This window comes from Heterodontus francisci, chromosome 40, assembly GCF_036365525.1.
Source record: "Heterodontus francisci isolate sHetFra1 chromosome 40, sHetFra1.hap1, whole genome shotgun sequence".
NCBI lineage: Eukaryota > Metazoa > Chordata > Chondrichthyes > Heterodontiformes > Heterodontidae > Heterodontus > Heterodontus francisci.
In genome coordinates this window covers 10,119,157-10,135,187 of record NC_090410.1, presented here as the reverse complement: position 1 = coordinate 10,135,187, position 16,031 = coordinate 10,119,157, and the positions used below count along the sequence as shown (strand labels likewise).

General features: G+C 42.1%; 1 protein-coding gene across 3 annotated transcripts in view; it reads right to left on the bottom strand.

Annotated features, from left to right (window-relative positions):
- LOC137353065 (neuronal PAS domain-containing protein 3-like) overlaps positions 1-16,031 on the bottom strand; it is a 368,847-nt gene that overhangs the window by 224,761 nt on the left and 128,055 nt on the right. For all 3 annotated transcript variants that reach the window (XM_068019024.1, XM_068019023.1, XM_068019025.1), the window contains one exon: positions 4,134-4,378. In XM_068019024.1, coding sequence (XP_067875125.1) covers positions 4,134-4,378 — 245 coding nt within the window. The remainder of the gene's footprint in view (positions 1-4,133; positions 4,379-16,031) is intronic.

Here is a 16,031-nt window from a genome sequence, read left to right as displayed (position 1 = left end):
GGCCCCTTAAATAAATAACCAAGTCAAGCTAACCACTCAAAGAGGAATGCCTTGGATTATTTTCATCAGCAGAATCCAACAATTTCAGACTTGGTGCTAAACTGCAGAATTCCATCCTTACTTTTAATCATTTCACCATTCTCCACTTTCTAAAACCGTAGGCTAATGATTGTTTTACTGAAATCACCAGAGAGACAATCAGTAAGTCAAAAGACATGGGTGGTTTAAATACAAAATGCGGGATCTTTCTCGACCCTCCCTGAAAAGCTGGGGAGGAGTTATCCCACACCCGCAGAGCAGCTTGGTTGAGACTGGTAACCAAACCTCTGACGTATTACGCATTTAAGGTCCTAGGGACAAGAGGAAGCCATTCAGCCCTTCCAGTCTGTTCTGCCATTGCACCTCAATTCATTTACCTGGATTAGCTCCATATCCCTTGGTACCTGTACCCTTTAAAGTGAGACTCTGTCTTCTGGTTCACTAATGCAACCGATGAGTTTTACAAGCTGTTTCAGTCACAGCGCAAGCTCCCCGCAACAGCTCGCAGCCGACACAACAGAGGCTGTTAGCCAGCAGATGGTACTGGGTACATCCTGTGCCCTTTCACTGTTTGAGAGCGACACCGCAGAGTTTCAATATACTGCTGTGCTGTGAGGCTTGGATGATGGGTGACCAATTTCATTTCCAAGCCACCTCTGGCCAATAGGAGGTTCGATCCATAAAAACTGAAGGAATAGTTGCTGGAGTAGGCCATTCAGCCCATCGGGCCTGCTCGGCCACTCAATTGTGGCTGACCTTCTACATCAACTCACTTTCCCACCTATCCCCATATCCTTTGATCCCCTTCGCACTCAAAAATCTATTGATCTGAGAGATAGACTAGTGGGCTTTTACTGTTTGGAGCTGGAGCCCGGTGACCAGGGTTCACTAGAACACTCATTAAACAGGAGCAGGAGTAGACCATTCGGCCCATCGAGCCTGCTCCGCCATTCAATACCATCATGGCTGATTTTTGGCTTCAACTCCCATTCCCACCTGCTCGCCATACCTCTTGATTCCCTGACAGATGAAAAATCTGTCTACCCCAGCCTTAAATGTATTCAATGATGAAATACCCACAACCCTATGGGGTAGAAAATTTCAAAGATTCACAACCCTTTGAGTGAAGTAATTTCTCCTCTTTTCAGTCCTAAATGATCGGCCCCTTATCCTGAGACTGTGTCCCCGCGTTTTTGATTTCCTGCCCAGCAGAAATAATCTCTCAGTCTCTGCCCTCTCCAGCCCCTTCAGAATCTTGTATGTTTCAATGAGATCACCTCTCATTCTTCTAAACTCCAGTGAATACAGGCCCAATTTACTCACCCATCATAGGACAACCCCTCATCCCAGGGACCAATCTAGTGAACCTTCGCTGCACTGCCTCCAGTGCAAGTATATCCTTTCTTAAATGTGGAGATCAAAACTGCCCGCAGTATTCCAGATGTGGTCTCACCAAAACCCTACACTATTGTAGCAATACTTCCTTATTCTTGTATTCCAATCTCCTTGCAATAAAGGTCAACATGCCATTTGGTTCTAAAATAAAAGCAAAATACTGCGGATGCTGGAAATCTGAAATAAAAACAAAAAATGCTGGAGATACTCAGCAGGTCTGGCAGCATCTGTGGAAAGAGAAGCAGAGTTAACGTTTCGGGTCAGTGACCCTTCTTCGGAACTGGCAAATATTAGAAATGTTAAAGGTTATAAGCAAGTAAAGCGGGGGTGGGGCAAGAGATAACAAAGGAGAAGGTGTAGATTGGACAAGGCCACAGAATAGCTGACAAAAAGGTCATGGAGCAAAGGCAAACAATATGTTAATGGTGTGTTGAAAGACAAAGCATTAGTACAAATAGGGTGTTAACGGACTGAAGATTGAACAGCAGCAAGTACAAACATGAAAAAAAACAGTGGGTAAGCAAACTGAACAAACTAAGATGAAATAAAATAAACATACAAAAAAAAATGTAAAAAAGAAAAAATAACTAAAAATAGAAGTAAAATGGGGGGCCCGTCATGCTCTGAAATTATTGAATTCAATGTTCAGTCCGGCAGGCTGTAGTGTGCCTAATCGGTAAATGAGATGCTGTTCCTCGAGCTTGCGTTGATGTTCACTGGAACACTGCAGCAAGCCCAGGATAGAGATGTGAACATGAGAGCAGGGGGGAGTGTTGAAATGGCAAGCAACCGGAAGCTCAGGGTCCTACTTGCGGACTGAGCAGAGGTGTTCCGCAAAGAGGTCACCCAGTCTGCGTTTGGGGAGACCACATTGTGAGCAGCGAATACAGTATACTACATTGAAAGAAGTACAAGTAAATCAAAGAAGTACAAGTAAATCTCAGCTTCACCTGAAAGGAGTGTTTGGGGCCTGGGATAGTGAGGAGAGAGGAGGTAAATGGGCAGATATCACAGCTCCTGTGATTGCAGCGGAAGGTGCCATGGGAAGGGGACGAGGTGGTGGGGGTAATGGAGGAGTGGACCAGGGTGTTGTGGAGGGAACGATCCCTTCGGAATGCTGACAGGGGAAGGGAGGGGAAGATGCATCCTTTCAGGTGAAGCAGCGATTTACTTGTACTTCTTTCAATGTAGTATACTGTTTGTACTTGCTGCTGTTCAATCTTCAGTCCGTTAACACCCTATCTGTACTAATGCTTTGTCTTTCAACAGACCATTAACATATTGTTTGCCTTTGCTCCATGACCTTTTGGTCAGCTTTTCTGTGGCCTTGTCCAAGCTACACCTTCTCCTTTGTTATCTCTTGCCCCACCCCCACTTTATTTGCTTATAACCTTTGACATTTCTAATATTTGCCAGTTCTGAAGAAGGGTCACTGACCCGAAACGTTAACTCTGCTTCTCTCTCCACAGATGCTGCCAGACCTGCTGAGTATTTCCAGCATTTCTTGTTTTTATGCCATTTGATTCGGTTTCCTTCTTGATAGCGTTAGCTCGCAGGTTTTCGAGTTGGAAAACTTATTTTAATAGGAGGACCACAAAAAGGTTGCAGTCTCCTCGGAGCCAAGGTCAAGACGAGAGTGAATCTAATAAGGAAACTGGCGGAGTGTTTGATGGGATAGTGTAGAGGGAGCTTTACTCTGTATTTAACCTGTGCGGTACCTGCCCTGGGATTGTTTGATGGGACAGTGTAGAACAGAGCCAACACACTATGCACTGCTTCACTCAGCCAGATCTACCTAACAACAGAGTACTGCTACTCAACCTTGCTCAGGAGCCGCCACACAAATATGGTAGACATCCACCTCCGGGAAATCATGAGGATTACATCTGGAACGTTGAGACCAACACAGTTCGAGAGCACACACTGACCCTCCTGATGTCCGCAGGGAAAACATTCTCCTCAAAGAACACCACTGGCTGACAGTTCACAAAGCACTTCCATTGATACAGGACCTCAAAAAACCTCTGCAGACTCGCCTGAAATCCCATGGGCCCTACCGGACAGACTCCACACCGGACAAATCGACGGCAGCCCCACCTCTCGATGGCGCAACTCCTGGTTGACTGCCAACATCACCGACCGCAACCTGCTAACTGACCCAGTGGTGAAGTCCCAGGTTTCAACCTCCCACGGAAAATCTGGACAACCCTCAACCGCTTGGGGACGGGCCAGGGACGGTCCACTACTGGGACATGAGGACCAGCTCAAATTGTGGCTGTGACCATCCAAGACAGACCACTTCTCTCATGTTGAACCGTTGCCCTGAGAGATCCATTCCTGGTGCATCACAACCATTCACACTGCATCAGCTGAAAGCACTGAATGAATTGTTAACCTCGACATTGAACTAGAACTGCTTCCCAGCCATACAAATATATATATCGACTGAGCATCCACAGTCCTCTGGCCGAGAGAGTTTCCAAACTTTCACAACCCTCCCTGTGAAGACATTTCTCCTCGTCTCCAAAATGGCCGACCCACTATCCTGAGACTGTGATGCCCAGTGTTAGACTGTCCAGCCAAGACACACAGCTTCTCAGCATCTACCCCGTTAACCCTTCCCAGAACTTGACAATTTTCTAAACTCTAGAGAGTGTAGGCCCACTCTGCTCGATCTCACAAAGGTTACGTCAACATACCTTTTACAGAGATGTTGGGTGGGGGCCCCTCAATCCTCAAGTTCCAAGGGGGATCCCCCAGATTGGCAAAGTCCCTCATCCGGAGGTAGCTAATGGTCAGCCGGATGATGGAGGCCTTGTCCAGTTGGCTCGTGATGGCTCCCGGAAGTGGAAGCATTTTGGCCAATTCATAAAACTCAAAGTTTTCCTTTCCCCGACGGAAACGAGCAGCATTGCGAGACTTCTCCTTCCGGAGGGCTTGGAGACTGGAAGAGAAAAAAGAATTCTGTCCTTAGATTTTTGTTGTTGCGCCATTCCTCTTATTGTTTTGTCATTTTCCTTCTTGTACCCAAATGCTGGTTAATGAAGATCTGCTTTAGTGATGAATAAAACCATTGAAATCTCTCAACCGAGGTGCAGAGTAAAGCTGCCTCTACACTGTCCCCATCAAACACTCCCAGGACAGGTACAGCAAGGGGTTAGATACAGAGTAAAGTTCCCTCTACATTGTCCCCCATCAAACACTCCCAGGACAGGTACAGCACAGGGCTAGGTACAGAGTAAAGCTCCCTCTACACTGTCCCCAACAAACACTCCCAGGACAGGTACAGCACGGGGTTAGATACTTGAGGCCTTCCGCGACCGGTGGGCACCGCAAGGACTGGAGTGCAATGTCGACGCCGAGAATGACATTTTAATTTGAGTTTTGTTTATTTATCTGGTTTTAATAAAGTTATTTTAAAATTATGTATATAAAGGGGGCCTGAGGAATAAAGGCCCCCTCGACATAGATTATATAAAAGGGGCCTGCGGTATAAAGGCCACCTTGAGAAAAAAAAACGGGGATTGGCTCCTCTGTAAAGAAAAAAAAAATGGGGTTAGATACAGAGTAAAGCTCCCTCTACACTGTCCCCATCAAACACTCCCAGGACAGGTACAGCACGGGGTTAAATACGGAGTAAAGCTCCCTCTAAAAAAAAAAATGGGGTTAGATACAGAGTAAAGCTCCCTCTACACTGTCCCCATCAAACACTCCCAGGGCTGGTGCAGCACGGGGTTAGATACAGAGTAAAGCTCCCTCTACACTGTCCCCATCAAACACTCCCAGGACAGGTACAGCACGGGGTTAAATACAGAGTAAAGTTCCCTCTACACTGTCCCCATCAAACACTCCCAGGACAGGTACAGCACGGGGTTAAATACGGAGTAAAGCTCCCTCCAATAAAAAAATGGGGTTAGATACAGAGTAAAGCTCCCTCTACACTGTCCCCATCAAACACTCCCAGGGCTGGTGCAGCACGGGGTTAGATACAGAGTAAAGCTCCCTCTACACTGTCCCCATCAAACACTCCCAGGACAGGTACAGCACGGGGTTAAATACAGAGTAAAGTTCCCTCTACACTGTCCCCATCAAACAGTCCCAGGACAGGTACAGCACGGGGTTAGATACAGAGTATAGCTCCCTCTACACAGTCCCCATCAAACACTCCCAGATATTAAGCTGATCTCAACTTAGGCAGTTACTAAACCCTGGGCTCTGGAAGGCATAAGCTCCCACTTCTGTTCACTATTCGCTGGAATACGCTTTCCTATGGGCTTCAGAAGCAGACTGGATCAGAGCTGTTTGCGATGCCCCCCACAGCGGAACTGCCCGTTGACTCTCAGACAGAGGAGGTGATTAGGACAGCTCCAGGGGGCTACCAGCATCTAGGGAGAAGGAACAGATCAAACAGAAGGAACAATTTTGCGGAGCACCTCCGCTCAGTCAGCAGGTGTGACCACCCCGACCCCCCCACCCACTTTCCGCAACCTGTCATTTTAATTCTCCTCCTCACACCACCTCTGACCTCTCTGTCCTTGGCCTCCTACGCTATTCCAATGATGCTCAAAATAAGCCTGAGGAACAGCACCTCGTCTTTCGATTAGGCACTTTACAGCCTTCCAGACTCAACACTGAGTTCAACAATTTCAGATCATCACCTCTGTCCCCAGATTATGATAATGATTCTGCATTTTCCCAGTTACAACCTCCTCCAGACCCATCTTTTGTTTCTTTACTTTTCCCATTACCGTCTCCTTTTCCCTTGCACCAACATCCCTTTTGTGCTTTAATCTCTCCTGCTCTCCACCCTGTCACAGACCCCCCCCACCCCCCACAATCAATCACCCCCTTTCCCTGCCTCTGCATATGCATTAAAACCTGTTGCATCTCTAACCGTATCCAGTTGTGACGAAAGGTCACAGACCTGAAACCTTAACTGTGTTTCTCTCTCCGCGGAAGCTGCCTGACCTGCTGAGCATTTCCAGCATTTTCTGTTTTGATTTCCAATTCTAACTGCATCTTCTAGAAACTAGGATAAAAGCCTGTGACATAAAATGAATTATTTCAAGGACTGTGCGAATAGCATTAAAGCAGGAGAAGAGAAACTCTGGGCAGGGAGGGGCTGGTGTTAGTGCCGGCGGGTTGGATGTCTGCAAGCCAGTCCCAGACTGAAGAGGGATTCTCTTTTCAAAATGTAGAAAGTTGGACGCACGCCAGGAAGGGACATAAAACCATTACAATATTTACACAGCTGCAGGGAGAGAGGAAAAATACTGACTGGAATGTGTAAAGACTGCCGAGATCACTACTTATGGCATGTCACATCGGGAAGAAATTGTATAAGGCAGCTTCAGAAACAAGCACTCTACATCGTTCTGACAAATGTACAGCAACCCCAGAGTGTGCCACTGTACAAAGAAAATGTTATGAGGAAAAATATTAAACCTAGATAATGGATTTATGATGTTACCAGATTTGTATGCCAAGTAGCACACAGTGGAATATTATACAGACAGGAGGGTAATACCCAGTAACACACAGTGGGATATTATATATATGGATGGGGTTATACCCAGTAACACACAGTGGGATATTATATATATGGATGGGGTTATACCCAGTAACACACAGTGGGATATTATATATATGGGAGGGTTATACCCAGTAACACACAGTGGGATATTATATATATGGGAGGGTTATACCCAGTAACACACAGTGGGATATTATATATATGGATGGGGTTATACCCAGTAACACACAGTGGGATATTATATATATGGATGGGGTTATACCCAGTAACACACAGTGGGATATTATATATATGGGAGGGTTATACCCAGTAACACACAGTGGGATATTATATATATGGATGGGGTTATACCCAGTAACACACAGTGGGATATTATATATATGGGAGGGTTATACCCAGTAACACACAGTGGGATATTATATATATGGATGGGGTTATACCCAGTAACACACAGTGGGATATTATATATATGGATGGGGTTATACCCAGTAACACACAGTGGGATATTATATATATGGATGGGGTTATACCCAGTAACACACAGTGGGATATTATATATATGGATGGGGTTATACCCAGTAACACACAGTGGGATATTATATATATGGGAGGGTTATACCCAGTAACACACAGTGGGATATTATATATATGGATGGGGTTATACCCAGTAACACACAGTGGGATATTATATATATGGGAGGGTTATACCCAGTAACACACAGTGGGATATTATATATATGGGAGGGTTATACCCAGTAACACACAGTGGGATATTATATATATGGATGGGGTTATACCCAGTAACACACAGTGGGATATTATATATATGGATGGGGTTATACCCAGTAACACACAGTGGGATATTATATATATGGGAGGGTTATACGCAGTAACACACAGTGGGATATTATATATATGGATGGGGTTATACCCAGTAACACACAGTGGGATATTATATATATGGGAGGGTTATACCCAGTAACACACAGGGGGATATTATATATATGGATGGGGTTATACCCAGTAACACACAGTGGGATATTACATATATGGATGGGGTTATACCCAGTAAGACACAGTGGGATATTATATATATGGGAGGGTTATACCCAGTAACACACAGTGGGATATTATATATATGGATGGGGTTATACCCAGTAACACACAGTGGGATATTATATATATGGAAGGGGTTATACCCAGTAACACACAGTGGGATATTATATATATGGATGGGGTTATACCCAGTAACACACAGGGAGATAATATATATATGGATGGGGTTATACCCAGTAATACACAGGGGGATATTATATATATGGATGGGGTTATATCCAGCAACACACAGTGGGATATTATATATATGGGAGGGTTATACCCAGTAACACACAGTGGGATATTATATATATGGGAGGGTTATACCCAGTAACACACAGTGGGATATTATATATATGGGAGGGTTATACCCAGTAACACACAGTGGGATATTATATATATGGATGGGGTTATACCCAGTAACACACAGGGAGATAATATATATATGGATGGGGTAATACCCAGTAACACACAGTGGGATATTATATATATGGGAGGGTTATACCCAGTAACACACAGTGGGATATTATATATATGGATGGGGTTATACCCAGTAACACACAGGGAGATAATATATATATGGATGGGGTAATACCCAGTAACACACAGTGGGATATTATATATATGGGAGGGTTATACCCAGTAACACACAGTGGGATATTATATATATGGGAGGGTTATACCCAGGAACACACAGTGGGATATTATATATATGGATGGAGTTATACCCAGTAACACGCAGTGGGATATTATATATATGGGAAGGTTATACCCAGTAACACACAGTGGGATATTATATATATGGGAGGGGTTATACCCAGTAACACACAGTGGGATATTATATATATGGGAGGGTTATACCCAGTTACACACAGTGGGATATTATATATATGGGAGGGTTATACCCAGTAACACACAGTGGGATATTATATATATGGATGGAGTTATACTCAGTAACACACAGTGGGATATTATATATATGGGAGGGGTTATACCCAGTAACACACAGGGGGATATTATATATATGGGAGGGTTATACCCAGTAACACACAGTGGGATGTTATATATATGGAAGGGGTTATACCCAGTAACACACAGTGGGATATTATATATATGGATGGAGTTATACCCAGGAACACACAGTGGGATATTATATATATGGGAGGGGTTATACCCAGTAACACACAGGGGGATATTATATATATGGGAGGGTTATACCCAGTAACACACAGTGGGATATTATATATATGGATGGGGTTATCCAGCAACACACAGTGGGATATTATATATATGGGAGGGTGATACCCAGTAACACACAGTGGGATATTATATATATGGATGGGGTGATCCAGCAACACACAGTGGGATATTATATATATGGGAGGGTTATACCCAGTAACACACAGTGGGATATTATATATATGGATGGGGTTATACCCAGTAACACACAGTGGGATATTATATATATGGGAGGGTTATACCCAGTAACACACAGGGGGATATTATATATATGGAAGGGGTTATACCCAGTAACACACAGTGGGATATTATATATATGGATGGGGTTATACCCAGTAACACACAGGGGAATATTTAACATATGGAAGGGTTATACCCAGGAACACACAGTGGGATATTATATATATGGAAGGGGTTATACCCAGTAACACACAGGGGAATATTATACATATGGAAGGGTTATACCCAGGAACACACAGTGGGATATTATATATATGGGAGGGTTATACCCAGTAACACACAGTTGGATATTATATATATGGCTGGGGTTATACCCAGTAACAGACAGTGGGATATTATATATATGGATGCGGTTATACCCAGTAACACACAGTGGGATATTATATATATGGATGGGGTTATATCCAGTAACACACAGTGGGATATTATATATATGGGAGGGTTATACCCAGTAACACACAGTGGGATATTATATATATGGGAGGGTTATACCCAGTAACACACAGTGGGATATTATATATATGGGAGGGTTATACCCAGTAACACACAGTGGGATATTATATATATGGATGGGGTTATACCCAGTAACACACAGGGAGATAATATATATATGGATGGGGTAATACCCAGTAACACACAGTGGGATATTATATATATGGGAGGGTTATACCCAGTAACACACAGTGGGATATTATATATATGGATGGGGTTATACCCAGTAACACACAGGGAGATAATATATATATGGATGGGGTAATACCCAGTAACACACAGTGGGATATTATATATATGGGAGGGTTATACCCAGTAACACACAGTGGGATATTATATATATGGGAGGGTTATACCCAGGAACACACAGTGGGATATTATATATATGGATGGAGTTATACCCAGTAACACGCAGTGGGATATTATATATATGGGAAGGTTATACCCAGTAACACACAGTGGGATATTATATATATGGGAGGGGTTATACCCAGTAACACACAGTGGGATATTATATATATGGGAGGGTTATACCCAGTTACACACAGTGGGATATTATATATATGGGAGGGTTATACCCAGTAACACACAGTGGGATATTATATATATGGATGGAGTTATACTCAGTAACACACAGTGGGATATTATATATATGGGAGGGGTTATACCCAGTAACACACAGGGGGATATTATATATATGGGAGGGTTATACCCAGTAACATACAGTGGGATGTTATATATATGGAAGGGGTTATACCCAGTAACACACAGTGGGATATTATATATATGGATGGAGTTATACCCAGGAACACACAGTGGGATATTATATATATGGGAGGGGTTATACCCAGTAACACACAGGGGGATATTATATATATGGGAGGGTTATACCCAGTAACACACAGTGGGATATTATATATATGGATGGGGTTATCCAGCAACACACAGTGGGATATTATATATATGGGAGGGTGATACCCAGTAACACACAGTGGGATATTATATATATGGATGGGGTGATCCAGCAACACACAGTGGGATATTATATATATGGGAGGGTTATACCCAGTAACACACAGTGGGATATTATATATATGGATGGGGTTATACCCAGTAACACACAGTGGGATATTATATATATGGGAGGGTTATACCCAGTAACACACAGGGGGATATTATATATATGGAAGGGGTTATACCCAGTAACACACAGTGGGATATTATATATATGGATGGGGTTATACCCAGTAACACACAGGGGAATATTTAACATATGGAAGGGTTATACCCAGGAACACACAGTGGGATATTATATATATGGAAGGGGTTATACCCAGTAACACACAGGGGAATATTATACATATGGAAGGGTTATACCCAGGAACACACAGTGGGATATTATATATATGGGAGGGTTATACCCAGTAACACACAGTTGGATATTATATATATGGCTGGGGTTATACCCAGTAACAGACAGTGGGATATTATATATATGGATGCGGTTATACCCAGTAACACACAGTGGGATATTATATATATGGATGGGGTTATACCCAGTAACACACAGTGGGATATTATATATATGGTTGGGGTTATACCCAGTAACACACAGTGGGATATTATATATATGGGAGGGTTATACCCAGTAACACACAGTGGGATATTATATATATGGCTGGGGTTATACCCAGTAACACACAGTGGGATATTATATATATGGATGGGGTTATACCCAGTAACACACAGTGGGATATTATATATATAGGAGGGTTATACCCAGTAACACACAGTGGGATATTATATATATGGGAGGGTTATACCCAGTAACACACAGTGGGATATTATATATTTGGGAGGGTTATACCCAGGAACACACAGTGGGATATTATATATATGGGAGGGTTATACCCAGTAACACACAGTGGGATATTATATATATGGGAGGGTTATACCCAGTAACACACAGTGGGATATTATATAAATGGCTGGGGTTATACCCAGTAACACACAGTGGGATATTATATATATGGATGGGGTTATCCCCAATAGCACACAGTGGGATATTATATATATGGGAGGGTTATACCCAGTGACACACAGTGGGATATTATATATATGGGAGGGTTATACCCAGTAACACACAGTGGGATATTATATATATGGATGGGGTTATACCCAGTAACACACAGTGGGATATTATATATATGGTTGGGGTTATACCCAGTAACACACAGTGGGATATTATATATATGGCTGGGGTTATACCCAGTAACACACAGTGGGATATTATATATATGGTTGGGGTTATACCCAGTAACACACAGTGGGATATTATATATATAGGAGGGTTATACCCAGTAACACACAGTGGGATATTATATATATGGGAGGGTTATACCCAGTAACACACGGTGGGATATTATATATATGGGAGGTTTATACCCAGTAACACACAGTGGGATATTATATATATGGATGGGGTTATACCCAGTAACACACAGTGGGACATTATATATATGGATGGGGTTATACCCAGTAACACACAGTGGGATATTATATATATGGATGGGGTTATACCCAGTAACACACAGTGGGATATTATATATATGGGAGGGTTATACCCAGTAATACACAGTGGGATATTATATATATGGATGGGGTTATACCCAGTAACACACAGTGGCATATTATATATATGGGAGGGTTATACCCAGTAATACACAGTGGGATATTATATATATGGATGGGGTTATACCCACTAACAGTCAGTGGAATATTATATATATGGCTGGGGTTATACCCAGTAACACACAGTGGGATATTAAATATATGGATGGGGTTATATCCAGTAACACACAGTGGGATATTATATATATGGGAGGGTTATACCCAGTAACACACAGTGGGATATTATATATATGGATGGGGTTATACCCAGTAATACACAGTGGAATATTATACAGACAGGAGGGTAATACCCAGTAACACACAGAAGGATATTATATATATGGGAGGGTTATACCCAGAAACACACAGGGGGATATTATATATATGGGAGGGTTATACCCTGTAACACAGTGGGATATTATATATATGGGAGGGTTATACCCAGTAACACACAGTGGGATATAATATATATGGATGGGGTTATACCCAGTAACACACAGTGGGATATCATATATATGGGAGGGTTATACCCTGTAACACAGTGGGATATTATATATATGGGAGGGTTATACCCAGTAACACACAGTGGGATATAATATATATGGATGGGGTTATACCCAGTAACACACAGTGGGATATCATATATATGGGAGGGTTATACCCTGTAACACAGTGGGATATTATATATATGGGAGGGTTATACGCAGTAACACACAGTGGGATATAATATATATGGATGGGGTTATACCCAGTAACACACAGTGGGATATCATATATATGGGAGGGTTATACCCTGTAACACAGTGGGATATTATATATATGGGAGGGTTATACCCAGTAACACACAGTGGGATATAATATATATGGATGGGGTTAGACCCAGTAACACACAGTGGGATATTATATATATGGATGGGGTTATACCCAGTAACACACAGTGGGATATTATATCTATGGATGGGGTTATACCCAGTAACACACAGTGGGATATTATATATATGGATGGGGTTATACCCAGTAACACACAGTGGGATATTATATATATGGGAGGGTTATACCCAGTAACACACAGTGGGATATTATATATATGGGAGGGTTATACCCAGTAACACACAGTGGGATATTATATATATGGGAGGGTTATACCCAGTAACACACAGTGGGATATTATATATATGGGAGGGTTATACCCAGTAACACACAGTGGGATATTATATATATGGGAGGGTTCTACCCAGTAACACACAGGGGGATATTATATATATGGGAGGGTTATACCCAGTAACACACAGTTGGATATTATATATATGGGAGGGTTCTACCCAGTTACACGCAGTGGGATATTATATATATGGGAGGGTTATACCCAGTAACACACAGTGGGATATTATATATATGGGAGGGTTATACCCAGTAACACACAGTGGGATATTATATATATGGGAGGGTTATACCCAGTAACACACAGTGGGATATTATATATATGGGAGGGTTCTACCCAGTAACACACAGGGGGATATTATATATATGGGAGGGTTATACCCAGTAACACACAGTGGGATATTATATATATGGGAGGGTGATACCCAGTAACACACAGTGGGATATTATATATATGGGAGGGTTATACCCAGTAACACACAGTGGGATATTATATATATGGATGGGGTTATACCCAGAAACACACAGTGTGATATTATATATATGGATGGGGTTATATCCAGCAACACACATTGGGATATTATATATATGGGAGGGTTATACCCAGTAACACAGTGGCATATTATAAATATGGAAGGGGTTATACCCAGTAACACACAGTTGGATATTATATATATGGGAGGGTTCTACCCAGTTACACACAGTGGGATATTATATATATGGGAGGGTTATACCCAGTAACACACAGTGGGATATTATATATATGGGAGGGTTATACCCAGAAACACACAGTGTGATATTATATATATGGATGGGGTTATATCCAGCAACACACATTGGGATATTATATATATGGGAGGGTTATACCCAGTAACACAGTGGCATATTATAAATATGGAAGGGGTTATACCCAGTAACACACAGTGAGATATTATATATATGGATGGGGTTATACCCAGTAACACACAGTGGGATATTATATATATGGGAGGGTTATACCCAGTAACACACAGTGGCATATTATATATATGGATGGGGTTATACCCAGTAACACACACTGGGATATTATATATATGGGAGGGTTATACCCAGTATCACACAGTGGGATATTATATATATGGATGGGGTTATACCCAGTAACACACAGTGGGATATTATATATATGGATGGGGTTATACCCAGTAACAGACATTGGGATATTATATATATGGGAGGGTAATACCCAGTAACACACAGTGGGATATTATATATATGGGAGGGTTATACCCAGTAACACACAGTGGGATATTATATATATGGATGGGGTTATACCCAGTAACACACAGTGGGATATTATATATATGGGAGGGTTATACCCAGTAACAGACAGTGGGATATTATATATATGGGAGGGTAATACCCAGTAACACACAGTGGGATATTATATATATGAGAGGGTAATACCCAATAACACACAGTGGGATATTATATATATGGATGGGGTTATACCCAGTAACACACAGTGGGATATTATATATATGGAAGGGGTTATACCCAGTAATACACAGTGGGATATTATATGTATGGGAGGGTTATACCCAGTAACACACAGGGGGATATTATATATATGGGAGGGTTATACCCAGTAACACACAGTGGGATATTGTATATATGGGAGGGTTATACCCAGTAACATACAGTGGGATATTATATATATGGGAGGGTTATACCCAGTAACATGCAGTGGGATATTATATATATGGGAGGGTTATACCCAGTAACACACAGTGGGATATTATATATATGGGAGGGTTATACCCAGTAACACACAGTGGGATATTGTATATATGGGAGGGTTATACCCAGTAACACACATTGGGATATTGTATATATGGGAGGGTTATACCCAGTAACATACAGTGGGATATTATATATATGGGAGGGTTATACCCAGTAACACACAGGGGGATATTATATATATGGGAGGGTTATACCCAGTAACACACAGTGGGATATTGTATATATCGAGGGTTATACCCAGTAACACACAGTGGGATATTATATATATGGGAGGGTTATACCCAGTAACATACAGTGGGATATGGTATATATGGGAGGGTTATACCCAGTAACACACAGTGGGATATTATATATATGGGAGGGTTATACCCAGTAACATACAGTGGGA